Below are 27,028 nucleotides of genomic sequence, written 5' to 3'. Positions count from 1 at the left end.
GGAACTGCCAGATCATCAGCGGAGATGAGGGCCGCATTTCCAGGCAGCAATCAACCCCACTGTATGGAGACAAGCAATCATTACGGCGATCGCTTGTCCCCTAGAAAATCATTGTTGCAGCGCAGCAGAGCGTTGTTTAGACAGCGTGATCTCCTGCACAGGAACGAGGATATTCTGTGCCACCAGAATGACACGATCACACACTGCCATTTATCCAAATGCTCATCCCTGATAATTGGTCCATGTATAAGGACCTTTAATCAGAGCTAATCTCGGGGGGGACAGCACTATGTCCCCACATAAACAAACTGCACCCAGGACTTCGTGCCTAAGGGAACCCAAATTTGATGTGTATATTAGAAGAGTGAGATATGAAGGTATTGAAGCGATGCTCCACTGCAGTGTTACTGCTTAATAGATTAAATCAAAGTATCTATGGCTATGATCTGATACCTTGAGGACAATAAGAACCCCAAGAACGATGGCGTGTACTGCCTTAGGATATGCTCCAGGGGTTGGGAACCGACACTGTACTGGAAGTAAACATCTGTTGACCCCTTTAAGCAATGGCTTTGTAAATGACCCTATTTAATTCTAAATATTCAAATGACAGATGATATTTAAAAAAAACATGTACATGTCATCTGAGTACATGCAATGTGATGGGTAATAATAATAATAGCTGCATGAGATGTTTTACCTTTCAACACCAGTGATCTGAGATGGCTGAACCGTGGCAGATCAGCCACCACTGATGTTATCATTGCATCATTGCTGCTAAGTCTGAGAAATTCCACCTCCACCAGGTCACCTGTCCGACTGTCTGTCACCTGCAGGAACCTCTCACATCCGTCCAGGTAAACGTCGAGGATGAGTCTGTTGCCTGCGATATGTGGAGTGGGAGAGGCTGGTTCCTCTGGGCTGGTTCCCTCCCACTGGGGGTCCAGAAGATGCTCCATCTCTCATTGTCTAAGTGTGGCAACACCGGCATGTCACAGCTCGCCCAACGCGGAGGAGATGTCAGCTACACCAAGCTAAGAAGAAGGAGAGCGAAGCATAATGATCAACTGAAGATGGAAAGATACAGGCATATATCAAACAATGGAGGCTGTTGGCTACAAAATCTTCGTTTTATGAATATAAGGAACACAATGCAAGACACTATCATCGTAACTACATAAAAGGGGTGACTGGGTAGAAAGCTTTTATTTTTACAAAGTGTATTTCATTTTGGAAATGCAAAAAAGGAACATCTAAGGTTATGCAGAGAAGAAGCAAATGCCCTCAATAACATCAAACATTGAGCAGAATTTTGCACCCAGGGACATTAAAACTAATAGTGTAATGGATTGTTCCATTTCATACACTGGAGCATATCTCTAGGATATGCCCCAAATGTCTGATAGGTGGGGGTCCTACCTCTCGGACCCACACTTATCTCCAAACCAGAGCCTGCGAAGTGAAGGAGAGCGGACCACACATGTGCGGCCGCCCTCCATTCATTTCTTTCGGACTGCCCAAGATAGCCGAGCATGATTGTTTGTTTGCTTGCACAAGGTTTTCATTTCAGAAAATAATTGTTCAGAAATGTTACTTATACAGAATATGGCCCCAGAATTGGGAACACATCACATTATATATGAAGACTACAGAAAATTGTCCAACATATCATTTTCAGGGTCCTGAGTTGTCTTCAGATGTGTTATTTTTCTGTAAGGCTCTGTACACATCGGTGTGACAAACGTCACGACAATGTGGGAGCACATGATGGACGCCATTGAATGGGATTGTTTGAGGTCACTGCTTAGACGGCAAGAATGAAGGTCCCTTTACACTGTCCGTGCCGGTGTTCCGCTCGTTCATCAGGTAATAGGATCATTGGTGCAGGCGCCTAAATCGCAGCAGATCGCGCCATCTAACCAACTCTGCTACTGGCAAACAATGATTCTGTATGGGGACGAGCGATGGCATTAGTGATCACTCCTCCCCATACTGGGGAGGAGATCACTGCATGTAATTTCATTGGTCACTTTCACTGACGAGCAAAGGATCATCAGGAAGAAACGCTTCCGTCTCGACAATAGTCTGCTCTATAGTCTCCAGTGGCAGTGTGTGAACACAACCTAATCTTTACAGATAATGCAGACATTCAGAGACCATAATGTGCACATACTGGGGGTCATTTATTATACTGAAATACGCCTAGGCGACTTTGCCCCGCTCATGCCAGGTCTAAAATTGTGGGCATGGCTTGTGCAGGGAAGGGGACGGTCCGGCAGGCCCGTCTCATTCATCATTTTCTACGGCTGTTTTAGGCGTAGAAAATGGTCTAAATGTAAGACAGCTAGGAATCTTTCTTACATTTAGAGCTGGATGCGCCGAAGTTATAGAAAGGCCAGCGCCCCATCATAACTTTGGCGGATCCTCCGCCAGCGCAGGGGCTTTATTAAGAATGGCGTCTAAAACGCAAGCCATATTTGCAAGCCACCTTTCCACTGTGTGGGACTGGCTCCCTTATACCATGTTTTACGTTTTTCCACTAAACCAAAGTTGCATATAGTACCTGGTACCTGGACCACATCCAAGGAGGTTCCAAGCTCCAAGCCGAGCCCATACTATAATAAGGTCACCACCCTACTGACTAGTCATAGGTCAGGACACTGCTACCAGCTACACTGAGAGGGTAACAGCCACAGTGGAAAACAAACGACTGGGTACCAAAACGGAGTAAAGGCAAGCAGAGTAGGGTACAGCGGGTATCATGCAATGGAAAATATGAAATGACAAAATTAGTTTGTGAGTCTCCGACCGCGGAGGAGACAGGTTATTTTCTTCTTTTGGACAGGTAGGAATATGGACAGCATACACCAACAGCTCTCTATGGATATACCTACTTCCAACCACTTCCTACAGTTGTGGTCCTCCAACAGAATGTATAGTACGAAGTGTGAGCACCAATGTCTACTTCCCCTGCTACGTGAGAACTGCTGGTACCTCACAACAAAACCCCTTTAAAACATTGCAAGAATATTCTAACATTTCTGCTGTGCATACAAAATGCTGAAATTAAAGCAAATGTCCCTGAGAATTAAGCACAAATATAACTGCAGCAATAGTTCCAGTACTCACAAAGTGACGTCTGTCGATGGCCGCTGTGGTTCAGGGAAGGAGTCCTTTGTTCTTCATTAAAGCTGTCTCACTCACAGCATGCAGGATACCAGGGGGGACATATTTTTCTGCAAGAATTAAGGGTTAAATAAAACATTCTGCACACTTTTCATGGTCTTTGCGTGCTGCCGATCTGTATGTTTCAGAAGAGTCACTTTTTTGAACTTCCTGGTTACATGAGGCTTGGGTGACGAGGAGTGGGCAGGAGCAACGGAGCAGCCTGTCCTCCCCCTCCCTGCTCCATTCACAGGACAGGGCATTGTGCTGCCACAAAGCTCCGCCACACACAGAACATGTCTGCAGTCATGTACTGTACCCCATAAATAAGGACCAAAAGTCCCCAGATTTTCCTTTCATTTGTTAGATTACTTTGTATCAGACATATAGGACAGATTTACTAAGGGTACATTCACACGACCAAAAAAAACGCCATTAAAGACGGACAGTTTTTCATGGCCATTTTCTGGACATTCTTCCATTTTTAATGTCCATTTTTAATGGCTATTACAAACAGCCCTTAAAAACAGGTGAATGTCATAGCCTTTTATTTTTAATACATAATATGCCCCTATTGTGCCCCCTGGATATCCAATGACCCCCATAGAGCCCCTGAGTATAAAGAATGGCCCCCATTGTGCCCCCCATCATAAGTAATGCCCCCCCAGTATAATTAATGGCCCCCTTTGTGCCTTCAATATAAGCAATCGGCCCCCCCCCCCCCCTCCCAGTGCCTCATATATAATTTACCCCTGTTGTGCCCTCAGTAGTTATAGTGCCGGACCCCTCACCCACTGGCCTCCTCTAACCTCCGGAAGTGCCAACAATTGGAAAATAATAATAATCTACTCGCACTGGGAAAACTTGCTCATCAGTGGAGGCACCAGGACTTGACACTCCCAGTGTCATAAAGTCATGTCCATCCTGTTTTTTTTTTCCAAAATGTTATTTATTGGAGTTTCATCATAACCCAAACATGCATTACAAAGGTCAAAATACAAGTTTTAGGTTGTTGCCCATCGCTATTGTACAGTGTGGTAAGTTATCTTATTGGATTACAGTAAGTTGTGTAACTCAAGTCAATAGGTACATAAAGGGAATCAACAAGGTAAAAGAGGAGAGAATATTTAAAAGAAGAAAAACTGCTACAAGAGGACATAGTTTTAAATTAGAGGGGCAAAGGTTTAACAGTAATATCAGGAAGTATTACTTTACTGAGAGAGTAGTGGATGCATGGAATAGCCTTCCTGCAGAAGTGGTAGCTGCAAATACAGTGAAGGAGTTTAAGCATGCATGGGATAGGCATAAGGCCATCCTTCATATAAGATAGGGCCGGGGGCTATTCATAGTATTCAGTATATTGGGCAGACTAGATGGGCCAAATGGTTCTTATCTGCCGACACATTCTATGTTTCTATAAGGTATCTATCTATAGGCGAGAGATGACCATGTTATTTGCTATAAATGAGAGATGGAAACCTAAAAAAATAATAATAATAAATAAAAAATGAAGGCAATAAAGACTACAAAAGGAAAGATTCGGACATCATTACTGAACTGAACAGTTCAACATCTAGACACCGTGATGCATCATGTAATGTGTAATAGTAGGGGAAAGCTGCACGGAGGACATCTTAACAGGGGGAGCTCACCGGGCCTCTCCGTACATCTGGACATCTTCAGGTGAAAAGTGTTAAAAAGCAAGATTGGGATGTAAATTTTGCCACACCTGCCATTGTTTGATGAAGGTTTGTGATTTGCCCTTTTGGTGTGCAAGGAACCTCTCGAATATGTCGTTTTGTGACACCATAGAGCTCAACTCGCCTATAGTGGGAATCTCAGGGGACTTCCACCTTCTGGCCAACATGAGAATATAGCATAGCACGGTTCTGAGGTTTAATGAGACTTGATCAATTCCCACTAGGAGAAGGACTAGTGCAGGAGTTATGTCTATCCTATTTTTTGACGGCCGTTGTTCACTGGCTGTTAAAAAAACAACCATGTGAATAGCCCCATAGATTATATTTGGTTCTGAAAATGGCCATTACAAAAACGCCATGTGAATGAGCCCTAATACTTTCTAACATTTAGACCATGCCCACTTACATGGGACAATTATCAGATGGTTTGTACGGACGCTTGCTCTCGATAATTGGCTGTGTAGACGTGTTGCTGATCACCCGATGAGCGAGAAAAATGCTTGTTGGTTAGGCTACTTTCACACTACCGTTCAGAGCGGGTCCGTCTGATGTCTGCACAGACGGATCCGCTCCTATAATGCAGACATTTGTATCCGCTCAGAACGGATCCGTCTGCATTATAGTTTTGAAAAAATTCTAAGTGTGAAAGTAGTTCAGACGGTTCCGTCCAGACTTTACATTGAAAGTCAATGGGGGACGGATCCGTTTGAAAATTTAGCCATATAGTGTCATCTTCAAACGGATCCGTCCCCATTGACTTACATTGTAAGTCTGGACGGATCCGCTTGCCTCCGCACGGCCAGGCGGACACCCGAACGCTGCAAGCAGCGTTCAGGTGTCCGCTTGCTGAGCGGAGCGGAGGCTGAACGCTGCCAGACTGATGCATTCTGAGCGGATCCGCGTCTACTCAGAATGCATTAGGGCTGGACGGATCCGTTCAGGGCCGCTTGTGAGACCCTTCAAACGGAGCTCACGAGCGGACACCCGAACGCAGGTGTGAAAGTAGCCTAATGTGAATTGATAGTGTATGTGGCACATAAAATAACTGCATATCGTCAGCATATCTCTCACTGTAAACAATAAAACCCTATGGGAATGCTAATACTATGGATCATTTATTCTAATACAGACCTGATGATTTCCGCATGTAAATTCAGCGGGGCAATGATAGGGAACAAAGGTTCATATAAATGCTCGTTCGCAATCAATGGCCAGTAATATCGTCCGTCTAAATCGGCTAGGCAATCTAAAGAATTGCCAGATTCATCACAGTGGCCGATGCCGGACGATGAATTAGCTGCATCTTTAGACTTAGATTTTGATGCTGATGACCTCTCCTGCCCATAGTGTCAACTATCGTCAGTATTCTTAAAGGGTTTGTCCACGTTATTAATTTTAAAAAGGCAGGGAGGCTGTTAGAATAATAAAGAAATTACCTATACTGAACCCCGTCTCTTCCAATGCTGTCACTTCATCCTACCCGCCGGGCTTTGTTTTCTTGACTGCAGCAGTGATCTTCCCTTTTACCGCACGTGATTGTTGCAGCCAATCACTAGTCTCTGCAGTGTCGTGCCATATACCGCTGAAGCTAGTGACTGGCCTCTGCGGTCACCCGCAGTATATGTGCACATCATTACTGAAGCCAAAACATGATGTCATGGTTGCAGAGGCGAGGAGGATATGAATAGTGGCCAGTAACAGAGGGGTTTTGGGACGGGAAGAACATTTTTTTTATTAGTATTCTAATAGTTTCCCTGCCTATTACAATTACGTTGATCAAAATAGACGATTTTACCGTTTATTCATCAGTTGAAATTTAACAGGGAACAATCTTTTCAGCTCTCCGATGAAGAAAGATCTCCAAAAGATTGTCCGTCCTTCTTCCAGTGTCACTGAACATTTACGGCCAATCTGAATGACTGTAATGGCCGATATGGACTAAAATGTGTACGGCGGCTTCTGCGACCTGATCGTTCAGCACTGCTGCATGTCCTTTAGCTCTAGAATGATTGTGGATTAGACCGGGCTCCTAGTGGTCTGAGAACGTGCCGAGATGCGGTGGGAAGCTGTGAGGTCAGGTCTCTAGCCTCGTCCGATATTCCACTCTTGCTATTTAGCTTTATTAAATTAGAAGTCAGTAAACTGGCTGAAAAAATCCCTACAGATTGTGATCATGGTAACAAGTAAATTACACAGATCCCAGGACGTTACAGAACTGCATAGTAATTACTAATTACATGTGTGAAAGTGTACACGTATGTAGAAAACATGTCTACCCTTTCAGATTATTCAGTGCTAAGGCTTATTTCACACGATTGATACAGAATGAGTCAGGGCCTGTTCAGGGAAAAACTGATGGTTTTGCAAGCAAGTTTTCTCAGTTTTGTCTGTGACTGTGTTCAGTGTATCAGTTTTTTTCTGCATGGATGCAATCAATTTTTCATGCGTTTTTCATGCGAACAAGAAAAACTGAAGAATAACAATCTACATCTCCTTGTAACCTTCAGCGAAAAACGCATTGTATCTGGATGACTTAGGTTTTCCATGCAAACCCCATTCACTTCTATGGGACCAGAGCTGCGTGAAAAAAGCACAATATAGAATTTGCTGCAATATTTACTGAATTCAGAGATGATATGTGAAAAATGACGCCCATGTGAAATGAATGGGTCATGAGTTAGTCCGGATGCTATGCGTTCACAACACGCATCCCATCAAGACAGAAAACTCGCTCGTGTGAATGAGGCCTAAACACAGACCCTGTTACATTCTCATTATGTACAGTTAATCTTGTAAGAAGTAACATATACCGGTACATATCATCATCTGGATCAATGCTTTGTGATAACACTATCATCTGGAAATGAATGTCCTGCCATCTGATGACTATAAGAAGACAAAAGAATGCATAGGACAAATGGATGTAAAACTACTCAACCCCATTACACACAAAGACCCTCATTGGAACAGCAGACTGGTTATAGAATATATATAGTCAGCCTGAGATCCATGTGAGGTGGAAATGCAATTACTGAATGTCTAGATGGGTCAACTACTGCAAATACGTAGTATGAAGAAATAACCTAGTCATGCCCCACAATGGTCATTTCTTACTTTTCTCGAGGGACACATCACAATTAATAATAAATGGCAACAAAACAATAAATCCTCCTGGCAATCATATCAAAAGTCTCCCGATTAGGGCATATTAGGCTTTGTTCATACTACCGTCATGGCTTCCATGACTGGTAACAGATGCCAATGAAGCTGATGAATACCGTTGATATAACAGATTTCCATTGTGGTTCCAGTGTTTGGCGAGCCTCATATATCAAAAGGAAACTGGAAAATAGCAAACAGATATACGGTAAATATTTTATTATATGATTTCTTTAACACTATAATATCCTTAAAATATTGTGACTGTAGGTAGGGAGAGACAAGGATAGAACCCAACTCACTTTTCCTACCTACTTGCAGTGTAAGCCCTAAATGGCAGAACCGCAACTGGACGACAGTCCCTTCGTTGAATAACTTCGGTAGTTGAATTTTAAAGTGGAAAACCACTTTAAAACCGAAATCGGCTTCGGTTCCAAGGTACAAGTCGGAACTGAAGCCGAGTTCGGCTTCAAGTTTTAAAGTGGTTTTCAACTTTAAAAATCAACTACCGAAGTTATTCAACAAAGTCCCGTGCGACTTCGCAAATAACAGACATCGACTCATCGGAGCCCATACATTCTAATACTGTACGGACCCGAATCTCCGTACAGTACTATTCCGAAGTTTTGAAAGAAGCGACTTTGGATGTAACATCCGAAGCTCGCTTCGCTCAAAACTACTGATGGCCTATCTCCTGGTATCTGATCGGTCAGGGACCCCAGCCGATCAGCACAGCGCCATACTTTGTATAGCGGCTGTGCTTGGTATCGCAGCCCAGTCCCATTCACTTGAATGGGGCTGAGCTGCTCCTAGGCCATGTGACCGATGAATGTGATGTCACTGGCCTGGGGAAAGCTGGAGAAGGCCGCGGCACTCACAGGAGCTCCCTTGCCTTCTCAAACAGCTGACTGGCAGAGGTCTCGGGTGTCGGACCCTCACCGATCAGATACTGATAACCTATCCTGAGGATGTGCAACTAAATTATATATTTTTTATTCTGTCCCCTTTCAATAACGGTCCTTTTGATATATGTGATGTGGTGTTTTTTTTTGTCTTTTACATTTTTTACTTTATACTTTGTGCCCATGATAAGGTCACACAAGACCTTTGGGGGACATTTCACATTACATTTTTTTTTATTTTTTTATTGCTGGTTTCTCCTGTAACTGCTGCTGACTTATTAGCCCCATCTACAGAGGGAATACAGCCGCCGGAGAAGTTGTACAAGGCTGTACAGCCTCACTGCACAGCTGATCTGGGACTGCTAAGGCCCAGCAGCTCACGCAGACACTCGGATCCTGGCAGTCACATGACTGCTGGGACTGGAGCACTGCTTCCTGATCTCTATACACAACGCTAGTTGAGTGATGGGGAAGGCAGGGATGATAAAAAACTGTCCCTGCCTTCTCTATGGGCAGCATGGCTGTCACTGACTCCACTCCCGCAGCTTCATGATTAGCGTGCAGCTGCAATCTCTGCACTGATGTTTTAAAACATCCGCAAAGAGATAAAAGACCGCTCTAGAAATAGTCAACGGATGGTCGGGAAAGGGTTAAACAAAAAAATCAAGTCCCAGGGGCCTTCTTTTATGGGGATTCTCCAATTCAGAAATGTATTGCATATCTACAATTGTGTGCATGAGCCCTAATGGTGATCCCTGACCTCTTCAGGTCACCCCAAAAAGCTAGAACATGGAAAAGTAACCACTCTGCACTGGTCAGCTCCCATGGCATGGACTGAAGATGGCAAGCAATACCACAAACAGTAAATAGGAACAGAAATGTGCCCATACATGGAGGAGGCACAGTAATAATAATGGGCTCCGGTCAGGCGGTCTGCAGAAAGAGCTCCCTCCACTGCGCTTGCGCGGACGTTTGAAGAAAAACTCCCTCCACTGCGCTTGCGCGGACCTTTGAAGAAAAACTCCCTCCACTGCGCTTGCGCGCAAGTTTGAGTGTAGCAAGATGGCGCTGAATTCCCATGATGCTTTTCTCCCCAGCCCCAGCAGGATCTTCCTGTGTATATCCCCTCCCTGTGAGCGGCCTTTTCCGCCCGGTCTCCGCAGAGGAAGCACGCGTGGTCTTCTGTCTCTCCGGCCTAAGTGCTAAAAAGTATCCCGCGAAGTAAGTGGGCGGCCGGTTCGAACAGCTCGGGCTGTCATGGCGGACTGTGAGGTCGCCGGGCGGTAGTGCTGGGTTCTCCGCCTATATAAACCCTTCCCTGATCGGGGACTAGTGGTCGCAGCATGTCCTGGGGATGTAGCATCAGGCTGGAGAGAGGACACGCGTGGTGCGCGCAGGATGTAGCAGAGCCGAAACTGTCATGTAGCTGCGGGAGCTATGTCATAGTGACTGCGCTGAGCTCTGCTACATCTGTGTGACCTGTACAGCACTGCTACATCTGTGTGACCTGTACAGCACTGCTACATCTGTGTGACCTGTACAGCACTGCTACATCTGTGTGACCTGTACAGCACTGCTACATCTGTGTGACCTGTACAGCACTGCTACATCTGTGTGACTGGTTCTGAGAGGATTGAGTTGCTGAGATTGTACAGGGGGGGTCACATACTTTTTGCACTCTGCCCGGTGCTGCTGTATAGAATATATACCCTGCAGCAGCCCCAGACCTGGGTGTAGTGGGGGGTCTCCCCACAGCGGCCTGGGATCTCCGCAGCCGGACGGATCTTTCCATTAAAGTATAATGTAACGCTGCAGTGACTGGAGATATGGACTGGGGGACGCATCTAAAGAGGTCTCCTACATATTTGTATCGGCTGATCTCACTGGGGGGGGACCTCTAACAGGTGTTGCTTCTCAGACGACCCCTTTAAATTTTGGTTAGCACAGCAGCACTGTGGATATGGGATGTGCCCTTTGCGCATTAGGACCTACAGACTAGATGAATTTCTGACCGCCATCTAATGTATGGGGGTGCCCAGTCTCTTAGGGTGCTTTCACACTAGCGGTTTTCTTTTCCGGCACTGAGTTCCGTCCTAGGGGCTCAATGCCGGAAAAGAACCGATCAGGCGTACCCCCATGCGTTGTGAATGGAGAGCAATCTGTTCAGGATGTCTTCAGTTCAGTCTTTTTGACTGATCAGACAAAAGATAAAACTGCAGCATGCTACGGTTTTATCTCCTGCCAAAAAAACTGAACACTTGCCTGAATGCCGGCATTTTTTTCCATAGGAATGTATTAGCGCTGGATCTGCACAGACTGAAAAAGTGAAAAAAATAAATGCCGGATTCGTTTTGCCGGATGACACTGGAAAGACGGACCTGGCATTTCAATGCATTTTTCTGACTGATCAGTCTTACAAATGCCATCAGTTGGCATACGACGGAACTGCTTACCGGATCGCTCTGCCGCAAGTGTATAAGTAGCCTTACCGTGATGGCAGATATCGGGGTATAGGAGTCGGCCAGGTTTGATTTCCACACACTCAGTGGTTTTGTCAAGGACGACGAGCTGCTGCAGGAGTGCCTGGTAGAGAAGACATGCATGCTCAGCCAGAGTCGAGCATGTGTCTGTATGGAGCAGGGGTGGTGGAAAGTAGCTTTCACCTATTGGTATGGATAACTACTAAGGTATATTCAGAGGGGGTTTTGCCTTGAACATTTTCCACCCCAAAATGAAGACTATGCAGCATGCTCCTGTGTGGTGCCAGCTGCATCCGTCTGTAGCATGGAAATTCCCAAGGCTTGTTCTCACAGCAGATTTTCCATGTGGATTTTGGCGTGCATGCCACACCAGAAACAATGGCAGATCCACGGCTCCTCAGAAGGAATCTGTGCTCCTCTTCATGCGCCTGCCGATTTCCCCCATGTTGATATCGAACCACGTCAAGAAAGGACGTGGCCCTCCTTGGTTTGATGTCCACGTGAATGGACTGATCTTCAGCATTCATACAAATCCGTGGGGCAGCCGTGGATTTCTGCTACGGGTTTTGTTGATAGCAGTCCAGTTTATCCACCTTAAGGCCTCTTTCCCACGGGCGCGTGTGCCCCGTTGCCGTATTGCGGACCACATTTGCGGATCCGCAATACACGGGTGCCGTTCCGTGGGCATTCCGCATCAGAGATGCGGACCCATTCATTCCAATGGGTCCGCAAGTCCAGAGATGCGGAATGGTACGGAAGCACTATGGAGTGCTTCTGTGGGGTTTAATCCCGTACTTCCGTTCTGCAAAAAGATAGAACATGTCCTATCTTTTTGCGATCCGCTGCGGCTGCCGCACGGACTGTGTTCGTGCATTGCGGCCCGCATTTTGCCGGCAGCAGCACGACCACAGGGCGCACACGCCCGTGGGTAAGAGGCCTAAATGGGTTGTCCCGTTATTATAATTCATCCCGTTATCCACAGGAGTACGGGGAAAGTCTCTGATTGGCTGGGTCACCTGCCATCCACAAGAATGGGGGCCCATGCTCCCCAGTCTGAATGCAGCGGCGTTCACACATGCGCGCTGCCGGAGGTCACCACGGTCTCCGGCAGTCTGATAGAGTTGGATGGAACACATGACCACCATTTCATTCAGACTGGGGAGCACGGACCCCCGTTCTTGTAATCAGTGGGAGCTCCAGCTATTGAACCCCCACCAGACGCTTGCCCTACATTTAGCGGATAGGTTGTCGTAATAGGACTACCCCTTTAAGAAATATCGGACAAAATATTTGTAGCCTGAATCGTAACAAATGAAGCTGAAAACATGAAAATCAATGTTTTTTATAAACCCTTATGGGGGTCATTTATCCATCTGGTGTGAAGTAGAACTGGCTTAGCTGCCCAGAGCAACCAATCAGATTCCTCCTTTCATTTTTAACTGCTCGTTTGGAAAATCAACGGTAGAATCTGATTGGTTGCTATGGGCAACCGAGCCAGTTCTACTTTACACCAGTTTGATAAATGACCCCATTATTTCCCGTCTGTGAGGTCGCGCTGCAGTTTATGCTGCCATAGGTTTTCGCCATGCGGTGTTCAAGACCGCGCCAAGAATGTATAGGTCCGTTCTTGGCGCAGTTACTGCACAGACCGCTCGCAAAGCCACAGAGGGGAACCTGCTGACGGTTGAGCTCCATTCAGTGATGCTAAACCTAGAGCGGGTCTGCATAAAAGCCACTCCAGAAACCGCGGCGCAGCAGTTATTGACCTGAGATACGTGGAGGATTATGTTGTGAACATTCCCTAAGGCCTCTTTCACACGAGCGAGTTTCTGCGTGGGAGCGATGCATGACGTAAACCGTAGCACCCGCGCTGAATCCGGAGCCATTCATTTCAATGGGTCTGTGTACATGAGCGGTTTTTTTTTTTTCACGCATCATTTCTGCGTTGCGTGAGAATCACAGCATGTTCTATATTTCACGCAGCCCTGGTCCCATAGAAGTGAATGGGGCTTCAGTGAAAAACGCATTGCATCCGGTGGTAATCTGGATGCAGTCCAGGTGCAAAGCGGTTTTTCATTGATGGTTGCGAGGAGATGTTGTTTGTAAACCTTCCGTTTTTTTTATCACACGTGTGAAAAATGCATCAAAACGCATTGCACCCGCATGGAAAAAAAACGGAACAGAACGCAGTTGCAGACAAACCTGACTGAACTTGCTTGCGAAATGTTGCGAGTTTCACTGAAGGCATCCTGAGCCAATCCATATCGTCGGTGTGAAAGAGGCCTAAGAATAGGGGTACGTGCACACACGGCAGTGTCGTTTGTGCGGATCTCCCATGTGGGTTTCGTACAGCTCTAACTGTTTATCTGTCTTCTGTTGAACAGAATGCGTTACGTAGCGTCCTATCTCTTGGCCGTGCTCGGCGGTAATGACAGCCCCTCCGTCGCTGACCTGAAGAAGATCCTAGAAAGTGTGGGGATCGAAATGGACAAGACGCGTGCAGAGAAGGTAGTGACGACCGGCCCAATCTGTCCCCATGAAAGTGTCATAGTCACAGTGCGGTGAAAAACTTCCGGCAACCCCAGTCATCAGCGGTTTGAAGAGGCCGCTGTGCTCTGGTTTCCTTGTAGGCCGGTGATGTCACATGGTCTATGTGCAGCTCGGTCCCTTTCAAGTGCATGGGCTGCAATACAAAGCACAGCCACTATAGAAAGGGTGGCGCTGTACTTGGTAAGATGTGAGGTGGCTGCAGTGCTCACTGGAGCGCCGCAGCTGATAGTGGGGGTGCTGGTTGTCTGACCTCCACCGATCAGATATTGATGACCTATCCTGAGGAGAAGTTATCTATACTGTACTCCCAGGCTGGTGTCCAGTCTGAATGTCTGGCAGTGCGTACATGATGGGTGCTGCAGTGTCTGCGCGGCCATAGAGAAGTGTCAGCTGCTGTACAGTTTCCCTAATGGTGTCCTTCTCTTTACAGGTCATCAGTGAACTCAAGGGCAAGAAAATCGACGATGTGATTGCCCAGGGTAAGGGTCTATGATTAAAGGGATTGTTCAGATGTTATATAACACTACTCCTCAGTCCTCTGCCGATCCAGCGGGCCCCGGCGGTCTTTTTCCAAGCTGTCAGTAACCGCAGCGATCACATGGCGTATTTGTGTAGCTCTGGGGATTACTGGATTGGCGGGGCACTGGAGACGGGGGGTGTCTTTTATTATTTTATAGTTTATGCTATCTCTCAATGGTCCATCCTAATACCTGGAGGTTGGTTCCGTACCTGCTGGGTTTCGCTTGTGGACCAGACTAACGCAGAGAAGCTTTTTTATGAAGTGGGTGTAGCTTCCTCGCCCTCTCATTGTACGAGCTTCTCCGGACAAAGTCTTGTGAGTCGCATTTCTGGTAAGGCTGAAGACGCGCGCTGGTATTTTGCAGCCTTTTTCTTGACATTTGCATTTTTAGTGGCCTTTTTGCACCTGCAATTTTTTTTGGGGGGGGGGGGGGGGGGGTGGCTTTATAATATTATCATATATAATAAAAAAACAAACTGCCACCTCCAGATGTCAGCTGACAGTCTATGGGAAATATGAAATGTAGGACACGCATGTTTTTTGGCTAGGAGCGTTGTTTTTAAAAGATTTTTTACGTTTTTTTGTTCATGTGGGTTTTATTAAAGGGGTTGTCCGGGTTCAGAGCTGAACCCAGACATACCCTAATTTTTCAACCAAGGGAGCCCCCCGGAGGCTAGCATCGGAGCATCTCATGCTCCGATGCTCTCCCTTGCCCTGCGCTAAATAGTGCAGGGCACGGGCTCTTTTGTTTATCGTAACACACTGCCGGGCAGAAGCTTCCGCACGGCAGTGTGTTCGGTGACGTCACCGGCTCTGATGGGCGTGCTTTAGCACTGCTCTAGCCGTTTTACTGGCATGGGCAGCGCTAAATCCCACCCATCTGTGCCGGTGATGTCACCGGGCTTCCTGGCAGCCCCATGGACAGCCCGGTACGCCACCGGATCTCCAAAAAAAATGCCTTTGCCCTGTGCGATTTAGCGCAAGGCAAAGGAGAGCATCGGAGCATAAACTGCTCCGATGCTCCTGTCAGGGGGGCTGCCGGGGGGGATAATGGAGGTATGTCCGGGTTCAGCTCTGAACCCAGACAACCCCTTTAAAGCTTTTGGTGTTTTCCTTGTGTATTACCGTGAAATATGAGATTCAGGAGACAATAGGCTTATAGGGGTTGTGTAGCAATTTATATTGATGACCCATCCCCAGGATATCTGATCTGCAGGGGTCCAACACCTGTACCCCCCATCAATCAGCTGTTTCACGAGTAGGCGGCACTCCGTGCGAGCGCCGCTTCCTGTTCATTACACTGCACGTAGTCTGGGAAGTGCAGTGTAATGTCCAGTACCCGCTCCGTTCACTTGACTGGAGCAAGCACTTGTAATTCCACTACGCCACCGCTCCACAGGAGACTACACGTAGTGTAATGAAGAGGACGCAACGCTCACATGGAGCGCCGCCTCCTCATCAAACAGCTGATCGGTGGGGGTGCCAGGTGTTGGACCCCGGCAGATCAGATACTGAGGACCTATCCTGAGGATAGGTTGTCAATATAAGTCGCCGCACAACCCCTTTAACACGAATTAGGTGCATAAAAAGCTTAGTAAACTAAGATAAGATGTACACGAAAGATAACATACACAGTAAAGTAAGTCACTAAAGCCGTGAACAAATGATAAAGCTCCATCGACCAGTTCCCAACATGGCAGCCGGTCCTCGCCCATACGACACAGAGAGGAGATGGTAGCAAGACATCTTATACCGATGATGTCATCATTGAGGATGAGCTCTTTGTTACATAGCTAGATGTTTTCTAGCCTCCTAGCCCCTCCTAAAGGTCCTCAGTGTATAGAACGCTTGTAGAGTTACTTTACACTTCAGGAACACGGCAAGGTACCAGGTACCGCTAACCAACTACATTACAAAGAATTAAAGGGGAAAGAACCACAAAAATTTGTGCTATACACCATGTATTTATCCGCTTCTCTATAGGGGCGAAAAACATCTGAACCAAAACCTGCCAACCACTGACACCAGCCTCCTGTACACTTATCGAAAATGATGCTGCCAGTATCTGGTGGATGGGCACAAATAGTTTTGATCATATATTTATATAGCGAGTATAGCATTAGTTTATATCCTTTGTGCTCATGTTTTAAGCAGGGTGCTGTTGCATTGTATTTGATTCAGCATCTTAAACAAGGTCTGAATTCTATATTAGTATATGTAACAGGAACAAGCGGAGACCTTGAGAGTGAACCGGTCAGGCTGAGCATGGTGTCTGACCTGTAGGCAGCATGTTATAGAGCAGGAGGAGCTGAGCAGATTCATATATAGAAAAGAGTCACTAAAACTTGTAATTTATCCATTTAAATTCCTGCTCATTCTGGGCTTTGAAGTCAAGGAGGAGGTCCTATCAGTGATTGACAGCCTTCCTTCTATGACTGTGTATACAGAGGTGGCTGTCAATCACTGATGGCCCCGCCTCCTGGACTTCAAAGCCCAGAATGAGCAGGAATTTAAATGGATAAATTTAAGTTTTTTTCTGAATCTTTTCCCCAAAAACTATGGGGTAGATTTATCAAAACTGGTGTAAAGTAAAACTGGCTTAGTCACTCATAGCAACCAATTAAATTCCACCTTTTCATTTTTCAGAGCTCATCTTGAAAATGAAAGGTGGAATCGGATTGGTTGCTATGGACAACTAAGCCAGTTTTCCTTTACACCAGTTTGATAAATCTCCCGCTATATATCAATCTGCTCAGCTCCTCCTGCTCTATAACATGTTCAACCTGACAGGTTCCCTTTTACACAGTTGTTTGCTCTAATAATGTGGGGCCCTAACACATGCTCAAAAAGCAAAATGATTTTTAAGGTTCGCAATAAGGGATATAAGATCTGGTGTAGTTATGAGCGAATATGGCTTGTCCTGCCGTGGACAAACTTGATTCGTTCCCCTGCATCACTTAAATTCACTATTATCCCTATCTCCATAAATGCATTAGTCTCGCTCATGCGCCATTACGGAGTAGTGGCGCGTGCATAAATGTATTACATAGCAAATCTGAACGCCTCTACTCATAGTAACCTTAAAGAGGACCTTTCACCTGGAAAAATATTGTGAACTAAGTGTCATGATCTGTACAGCGGCGCCCGGGGATCTCACTGCACTTACTATTATCCCCGGGCGCCGCTCCGTTCTCCCGCTATGTCCTCCGGTATCTTCGCTCAGTAAGTTATAGTAGGCGGAGTCTGCCCTTGTCCTGTGGGCGTCTCCTTCTCCTAGGCTGTAGCGCTGGCCAATCGCAGCGCACAGCTCACAGCCTGGGAGGTTTTCTTCTCCCAGGCTGTGAGCTCTGCGCTGCCATTGGCCAGCGCTACAGCCTAGGAGAAGGAGACGCCCACAGGACAAGGGCAGACTCCGCCTACTATAACTTACTGAGCGAAGATACCGGAGGACATAGCGGGAGAACGGAGCGGCGCCCGGGGATAACAGTAAGTGCAGTGAGATCCCCGGGCGCCGCTGTATATGTGAGGATAATGTTTTTCCAGGTGAAAGGTCCTCTTTAAACATCTGGGCAGTCTGCATTTTTCTGGACAAGGGTGTTTCTGAACGTCCTTGCAGAGATGACAGAAGCATTCAGATTGTCCCTGCCTTCCCCATCGCTGTGCCAGTCCCAGCGATCATGTGATCACTAGGTAACATGGGAGCTGCTGGGTCTTGGCAGACCCAGATCAGCTCTGGAGGCTGATATACTAGTTAAAATGTAGTTGTCATCTTCCAAAAAAAAGACCAAAAGTGAACAAAATCTAAAAATATTGTCCTCAATAGAAAAAGTATGGTATATGTGACTAAAAATGGCATAAATATAAAGCCCCAGAAATAACTAAAAGAAAGTTACCTCTTTTCAAGCCACTTGTACTGAAAAACACCAAAAATATGTCCGGTCATGAAGGTAGGTGGGGGGGAGGGGTAAATGATCTGGTAAGGGATTGTCCTCCTTTTATTAAGTGATGACCTATCCTCAGGGTAGGCCATCACTAGATGATCTATGAGGGTCTGACACCCCGCTGATCAGCTGCTCGGCAATTGTAGTGGACTGAGCTCGTCACCGCAGCGCTGCTCCATTTGGTGAACCCCTGCCAATCATGAGGATAGGCCATCATTTAATATAAGATGGACAGCCCCTTTAAAGTTTGGTTTTCAAGCAGCTGCTGCTGGTGAGAGGTTTTCTCCACTGACCTGTTCCGCTCGTTGTCCCGGAGTCCTTGCAGTTTAAGAATAAAGACACAAGGAAAACATATTGTTCTGATGTCCTGAGAAGTCCTGTACGGTTACTGGAGCGTCCCTTGGGAATTCAGCACTCGGAAAGAATGGACAGCAAATGTCGTCGGCTTTCTGTGGAAATGAGTGGGACGTGTTTTTTAAACTTAACAAGATGGTTCATTTCAGGACACGAGGGTAGTGAAGCCATGTCCAGATCAGCTTGCACACTTAAACTGGGGGAAAGGGTAGACTTGGTGTATGCATTGTGTGTGTGTGTGTATATATATCTATCTATCTCTGCCTGCACTGGAAAAAACAATATGGGTGCTAGGTCCAGGGATGTAGCAGCTTACCCCATATAATACAGATGAAAGACGGACAGCACTCCAAGTAAAAATAGTGGTGTTTATTCACCCATGTGGATGGCAACGTTTCAGCTCATACAAGAGCCTTTTTCAAGGAAAAAGGCTCTTGTATGAGCTGAAACGTTGCCATCCACATGGGTGAATAAACACCACTATTTTTACTTGGAGTGCTGTCCGTCTTTCATCTGTGTGTGTGTGTATATATATATATATTACACACAATTAAAATAAATTCACATTACCTGGGAAAAGACCAGCACATTTACTTGGTGCCCTTCTTTTCAGCTACAGATCTGCAGTTTCCTGGACTCCAGTCATCCAAGATGGCAGCATCTTGTATGACAGGAGAAAAGCCTGGAAATTGGCAGATCCGTGCATTCTCTAATTTATTTTAGAAAAAAAAAATAATTTTTTTACTTGGAGGGTTGCTTTTTCGGTTTGAGAGTTGAGTAGAGGGCTCAGCATTATTAGACCCTGCCTGTGGCAAGGTCTAATAGGCATATGGCAGACCGGGGGGCCATTGTTAGTATGCCTCCCTCGACAGCCATTGCTCCCATCAGCACCCCATAATTGTGTTGCAGTGGGAGCCCAGCTGTGTATTACATCCAGCTACCCATGGCGCAGCTGTGCCCACGCCATCCTGATGACTTAACGGTACATCAGGGTGTGCAAAATAAAGCCTTAGGCCTCTTTCACACGACCGTTTTTTTTTTTATATGAAACCAATCATTTCAATGGTTCTGCAAAAAAAAAGGAATGTACTCCGTATGCATTCGTTCCGTTAAAAGATAGAACATATTCTATTATTGCCAGCCAATCGCGTTCTGTGGCTCCATTCAAGTCAATGGGTCTGCAAATAAAAGCAATAAATGCGGAAATTCATCCGTATGTCTTCTGTATCCGTTCCGTTTTTGCGGAACCTTCTAATGTTGAAATGTTATGCCCAGCTTAATTTTTTCTATGTAATTACCGTATATGCCATACGGAAAAACAGAAACAAAAAAAACGGAACAACGGATCTGTGAAAAACAGACTGCAAAACACTGAAAAAGCCATACGGTCGTGTGAAAGAGGCCTTACCAGGATGTACATGCTACATCAATGTGCGGGAAGGGATTTAAGGGGGTTTACGGGAACAACTAAGTGGGCCGGCGCTCCACTGTTTCTGTAACTCCACTAAAGAGGTTTTCCAGACATTAAACATTGATGACCTATCCTCAGGATAACTGATCAACATCAGATCGGTGCTGTGCTCATCGATGGGGTGCCAGGGTAGTGAGGGCTATATCGATCTCATGACATGCCAATTCATTTGCATTCAAGATCAGAAGTGATGAGGCAAGTCTTCACCATGTTCTGGGTCAACTTTATCTCGTTTCCCTCACATGAACTTGGCTGGGGATACACATTAGATTATAGCGGTCATTACTTTTGCAGATTTTTTACTTTCTGCAAAATTTCTAGGTCAAAGAAACAATGCATACGAGTTCAAGCCTTGGTGAGGTTTCTGAGAAGGCTCTCCAGGGGATGCTCTCCAACCTCTATGTAATCATTCTGTACAGTTCAGTTAAGGCCAGATCTGCTCATGTATAAAGGACAGGCCAACCTCAGGACATTTGGTGGTTTTCAATCTTCAGTGTCCATGTGTGTGCTTAAAGGACATTATCCAGTTCCTATGTAAACACTTAAAGGGGTTGTCCAGGATTAGAAAAACATTGCTGCTTTCTTCCAAAAACAGCAGCGCCCCTGCCCAGATTGTGCACGGTATTGCAGCTCTAACCCATTGACTCCAGTGGAGACGAGCTGCAATACCAGACACAACCTGTGGACAGGAGGTGGTGCTGTTTTTCTGATCCTCAACGACCCCTTTAACATGGGTATTCTTGCCATACACGCCGATATAACCGTATAGGTATTGGCTGTTTTAATGTTCAGAAATGAAAAGGGTCTGATTTTGTTTTTTTAGGGAACACCAAGTTGGCAAGTATGCCCGCTGGAGGAGCGGTCGCTGTCTCTGCTTCTGCTGGATCCGCTGCCCCTGCTGCTGGAGGGTCTGCTGCACCAGGTAACTTTCACCTACAGAAAAAACACATCTTCCAAAATGTAAAAAATGGTAAAAGGTTGAGAAGGTGTTAACATAACAAAAGAATGTATAGTCACGGGTTCAAACACTCTCCTCTCCAGGGCGGCTGCTCTGGTCATCCTGGTCATCCTGGTCAGGCTGTTTACATGGCCGCACTGGTGACATGTCTGTAGACTGAATGTGACCGATGCAGCCGATCACTGGCCTCGGCAGTCTAAGGCTGGTGATTGGCTGCAGTGTCAAGGTCATCACTGCAGACAAAAGATGACATTGGCGTTGCGGAGCAGCAATGCTGGAGGAGATGGAGCTGGTGGATATGCATTATTTTACTATTTTAGCTCCTTCCCTGGATTTCATTTATTCTTTTTAACTGTTTGACGGCCCGTGTAATTGTCATAATCCCCACATGCTGCCTACACTGCAGAGTAGGGTAAAAGTGGCTGCCCTCTGCACCCCTCCAGAGGGTTTGTCTAATTTAAACCTCCTAGCCTGAAATTATTGCCCTATGGAAATCTTGGATGAACCTCCAAATAAGTTGTGGACTTCTATGACCTCTCACCAAAAAATAAAAAAAATTAACTTTTACATGTAATTTAGTGGATATTGTCCTATTGTGTGAGTGAGAAATGGTAAATTAGAACACGATACCTGACCTATGTGCCTTTTTCTATGTAAAGTGTTGGTCTCGCAGGACACCCCTACTAAGGTGCTGCATGATGGAATACAAAAGTAGAGGACTTTGCTTCGATCCAGCAAAATATGCAGAGGGAGCTGCAGTCTCCCTTATGGGCTTAGTCACATCTGTGTTAAAGGCTCTGTTCTGGGGCCCACAAAAAGCGGGCACCTGAACACACCCCGTTCTAGTCAGTGGGGTCTGTCGCTCCATTCGTGGAAGTTATGTGCCGGCACTTGTAGTATTTTCGTTCTGCTCTGTTACCAGAGGGACTAACTAGTGCTCATGTGAACATGCCCTTTTAATGTATGCATTTTTCTTCCACTAACAATTCTCTAGAAGTTACTACAGGATGGAAACAAAAATCCTGAAAGCAACCACTAGGGGGTGCAGCACTTCTAAGACTAGGCTTGAGCGAATCTGAGCTTCGGACCAGAGATCCAAAGTCGATACGTTCTAACAATTCGGTTTTAATGCTGTCTGAGACCGGTCTCTGTACAGCATTGAAATGTATTGGCCCTGTGTAGGCAAAATTTAGTTTCACCCGAAGTCGCATGAGACTTTAGTGAATGAATTCGGGATTCATTTCTGCATCTTTAAAAACATTTAAAATTAGCAAGGTTTGGTACCGGCTGGAACCTTGGTACCAAACCTGACTTTGGATTGCTAATTTTAAATGTTTTTAAAGATACAGAAATGAGTCCCGCATTCATTCACCGAAGTCTCGCCTGACTTTGAGTGAAAGGAAGTTGGCTCCATAGAGCCAATACATTCTAATGCTGTACAGAGACTGCATTAAAATCAGTGATCCGATGCTCCATTCGCTCAATACTATCGAAGACTCACAATGAAAAGTAGTTTCTTACAAATGCAAGCTGGCCACAGGCTTCAGATAAAACGATCAGGCTACTTTCACACTCGTCTTTTGGGCGGATCTGTCATGGATCTTCAAAAACGCATCCGTTACAAAAATACAACCGCATGCATTCGCTATGAATGGATCCGTTTGTATTATCTGTAACATAGCCAAGACTGATCCGTCATGAACTCCGTTGAAAGTCAATGGGAGACGGATCTGTTTTCTATTGTGCCAGAGAAAACTGATCCGTCCCCAATTACTTACATTGTGTGTCAGGATCAGTTTGGCTCAGTTTCGTCAAGCGGACCGCAAAACACTGCAAGCAGCCTCCAGAGCGGAATGGAGACTGATCGGAGGCAAACTGATGCATTCTGAGTGGATCCTTTTCCATTCAGAATGCATTAGGGCAAAACTGATCAGTTTTGGACCGCTTGTGAGAGCCCTGAACGGATCTCACAAACGGAAAGCCAAAACGCGAGTGTGAAGCGTAGCCGCATATTAGTTGGGGGACACAGGAAGATATGGGGAACTCGAGGAGAAGACTGGCACTGCAGGGCAGAAGTGTGAGACCTGGCCACTGATGGGTAAACTGACATTTCTTGGTCTGACCTATTGCTTTAGGTGCCACTGTGATGGTCATGATTATCTAAACTTGACTCACAATTCTGACCTGGGACGCATGAAGAATAGTGTGACTGAAGGCATGGAAACCGGCAGGTTTTCATTAAAGGGGGGTTGTCCAAGTTCTAAAACTGAGTTAACCCTTGTAAACCTTCTAGAATAACAAATGAATGGATGCTCACCTGTTTCTTCCTGCTCTCCAGTCCTCACTGCTGCCACTCGCTTACCAGTGACGTTCTGTGCGGACAGGTCACCGCTGCATCCAATCACTGGCCTCAGCAGAGACGTCCCATGCATAGCTAAGGCCAGCGATTGGTTACAGCGGTGACTTTTGCACAGACCGTCACTGCTGCAGCCAAGAAGATGACGTCGGCAGCGAGAGCACCGGAGCGCAGCTCTTGAAGAAACAGGGTAGAAAACAGATGAGTATCTATTTGTTTGTTTTTTAGGCCATTCGCAAGGGTTGCCTGAGTTCTTATAACTCGAGACAAACCAGTATAAAGGGAAGAAATGTCACCAAGGCCCCTTTAGATTAGAACATCCGTGATACGCACAATCGATGATGAATTTTTTGCTGCCATTAGCGAGCTGATGAACCGCACCTCTCGTACTGATCGACATGCGTGTCGTCCTCCTCTCCACTGAAGTGGGCTCTTTTTGTTTCTATGCATTTTTTAGTAAATCTGTTTAGGTACGGAGTGTTTTTAGCAGCTATTTTACAGATGGTGTAAACTTAAAGGACACGTGTCTCTTCATAAGTACAGCTATGGAACAGCACAAGTCTTAAACTGCTCCTCCTGAGCTCCTTGGTGGTGGGGTCTAGCTCCCAGGATCCTGTCTTCTATTGCTGGGGTAGCAGTACAGCTGCTGTGTCCATCTATCAAGTCATAAGCAAACCTAATGAGACGTCTTACTTGATGCATGTGATTACCCAACGACTTAATGTGACCCCTGTTTTTCAGCTGAAGAGAAGAAGGAAGAAAAGAAGGACGAGTCTGAGGAATCTGATGAGGACATGGGATTCGGCCTCTTTGATTAGAACGTGTGGCAGATAAATAAAAGATCTTTATTTAACCTTGCTGGTTTTCTTGAGTTTGGTTTTGATGGAAGAAAGTGATGCATCCTTACTACTTGACCTGTGTAAGGGTCAGTTTTGTGCCCGGAAGTAGTGGGCAGCACTCTTATATACTACAGAATCTATCCTTACTTCATTGTACACCACATTGTGCTCAACTTTGACCCAATTGGCATCTCACAATTTTTTATTTTATATATATATATATATATATATATATATATAATAAAAAATTGTGAGATGCCAATTGGGTCAAAGTTGAGCACAATGTGGTGTACAATGAAGTATATATATTGCTTTGTTTGGGAACTGCATGCACAAATTTGCATTTTTTTTTGGGGGGGGGGCCTTTGAAAACGGCAGAATAACAGGATGCATGTTTTTTTTATAAAGCTTTTTTTAGGTTTTTAGCTTTTTTTTTTTTGTGAAGTGTTTTCCCCTAGCATTTTCTTTACCTATAAAGAAGGTGATGTGAAAACACCAGTGTGCTGTGCTTTTGAGAAGAACCCAGAAAGAAAAAGTCGCCTAATTAACAAACACCGTAAGGCCTCATGCACACGACCGTATATATTTTGCGGTCCGCAAAAAATGCGGATGACGTCCGTGTGCATTCCGTATTTTGCGGAACGGAACAGCTGGCCCCTAATAGAACAGTACTATCCTTGTCCATAATGCGGACAATAATAGGACATGTTCTATTTCTTTGCGGAACGGAAACGGAATGCACACGAAGTAAAGTCAGTTTTTTTTTTTTTTTTGCTGACCCATTGAAATGGAAAAAAAAAACAGAACGAACACTGAAAGAAAATATGTTTGTGTGCATGAGGCCTAAGGTGGAAAATGCTTGTGTTCTGTATTTCATATTTCTCATAGACCGTTAGTTAACATCTGCAGGTGGTGGTTTCACTGCAAAAAAAGGCAGAAAAGGTGCTAAAAATGTGACCTGTAACTCGCCCTAATGCCCTGTTCACACAGCTGGTTTTACAAAAGCAAAATCCCCCATGTATTCGGCAGCACAGACCCCTCCAGTTTCCACCACAGTTGTTCAATGTGAACGCTGTGGCCCTACGTTCCTCATTGAATGGCGCTAAACAATAAGCGGACACCTCTGCAGTTTCCAATGGCATTCTGCTGATCACCGTGCCAGGAAAGGACATGCCCAAAAGAAGGTATTCATTTGTATACTGTGTTGGGTGAATTTATTTTAATGGGTCAAACAGAGTTAAACGATTCATCCTTTGCCTGCAGAATGGCACAGAGAGCAAGTCCAAATATAGGCCAAGGAAGAATCCCTTACAGCCATTTCACACATTGAAGGTAGAGATAAGCGAAGTTTTGAAAAATTTAATTGGGCGTGTCCTTTGGCAGGTTTTTCTTCAATAAAGACTGTAGCGGATGGGTCTCTTCGCTCAACACTATATAAAGGCAATGTTCCATTTGCATTATATGATTGGATATCTTTTTCTAGTATTCAGACATATAGCCCTGAGGGAAATATCTATGGGGCTGAACCACAATGTCAATGAAGCCTTAAAGGGGTTGTCTCATAATAGACAATGGGGCATATCGCTAGGGTATGCTCCCATTGCCTTATAGGTGCGGGTCCCAGCGGTCCATATATCGAGAACGGAGCCCCACAAGGTGATGGCTGGAGGACTCCGGTCCGGCCACCACCAAGTCGGCTCCCCATAGAAGTGAATGGGAGCGCACCATGCATGAGCAACCACTGCTCCCATTCACTTCTATGGGCTCGACTGAAATAGCCGAGCCTGTGCTTGGCTATTTTCACTGGCCCCATAGGAAATGAATAGAGAGCGGCTGCGCATGTGCAGTGTGCCCTCCTTCACTTTTGGGGGCTCCATTCTCTATATCGGTGCAGGTCCCAGCGGTGGGACCCTCACCTATAAGACAATGGGGGGGCATATCCTAGCGATATACCCCTATTGTCTGTCATGAGACAACCCCTTTATAAACAAGCAAAATACCTTTCTCTCCACTTATCAGATTCCTTTTCTCCCTGCCTCCTGTGATCACTCCCAACATAGAAGGGTAATGCTTGCCAACCTAATATACACTGCTCAAAAAAATAAAGGGAACACTTAAACAACACAATGTAACTCCAAGTCAATCACACTTCTGTGAAATCAAACTGTCCACTTAGGAAGCAACACTGAGTGACAATCAATTTCACATGTTGTTGTGCAAATGGGATAGATAACAGGTGGAAATTATAGGCAATTAGCAAGACACCCCGAATAAAGGAGTGGTTCTGCAGGTGGTGACCACAGACCACTTCTCAGTTTCTATGCTTCCTGGCTGATGTTTTGGTCACTTTTGAATGCTGGCGGTGCTTTCACTCTAGTGGTAGCATGAGACGGAGTCTACAACCCACACAAGTGGCTCAGGTAGTGCAGCTTATCCAGGATGGCACATCAATGCGAGCTGTGGCAAGAAGGTTTGCTGTGTCTGTCAGTGTAGTGTCCAGAGCATGGAGGCGCTACCAGGAGACAGACCAGTACATCAGGAGATGTGGAGGAGGCCAACAACCCAGCAGCAGGACCGCTACCTCCGCCTTTGTGCAAGGAGGGGCACTGCCAGAGCCCTGCAAAATGACCTCC

General features: G+C 45.7%; 2 protein-coding genes across 4 annotated transcripts in view; one reads left to right on the top strand and one right to left on the bottom strand.

The window, feature by feature from the left end:
• The window catches only part of PIDD1 (p53-induced death domain protein 1), a 36,771-nt gene extending 33,439 nt beyond the window's left edge, over positions 1-3,332 (bottom strand). For all 3 annotated transcript variants that reach the window (XM_040410445.1, XM_040410446.1, XM_040410447.1), the window contains exons 1-2: positions 3,130-3,332; positions 701-1,034 (exon numbers count right to left, since the gene is read on the bottom strand). In XM_040410445.1, coding sequence (XP_040266379.1) covers positions 701-959 — 259 coding nt within the window. In that variant the 5' untranslated portion in view covers positions 960-1,034; positions 3,130-3,332. The remainder of the gene's footprint in view (positions 1-700; positions 1,035-3,129) is intronic.
• Positions 3,333-10,007: 6,675 nt separating this feature from the next.
• On the top strand, positions 10,008-24,414 carry RPLP2 (ribosomal protein lateral stalk subunit P2). The gene is made up of 5 exons (XM_040410444.1): positions 10,008-10,147; positions 13,791-13,914; positions 14,387-14,435; positions 21,066-21,164; positions 24,298-24,414. The coding sequence occupies exons 1-5, from the start codon at positions 10,008-10,010 to the stop codon at positions 24,372-24,374; spliced, it is 489 nt and encodes a 162-aa protein (XP_040266378.1). The 3' UTR covers positions 24,375-24,414.
• Positions 24,415-27,028: the final 2,614 nt, after the last annotated feature.

Source organism: Bufo bufo, chromosome 10, assembly GCF_905171765.1.
Source record: "Bufo bufo chromosome 10, aBufBuf1.1, whole genome shotgun sequence".
NCBI lineage: Eukaryota > Metazoa > Chordata > Amphibia > Anura > Bufonidae > Bufo > Bufo bufo.
The sequence above is the reverse complement of the archived record's forward strand: the minus strand, read 5'-3'. Positions and strand labels throughout refer to the sequence as shown.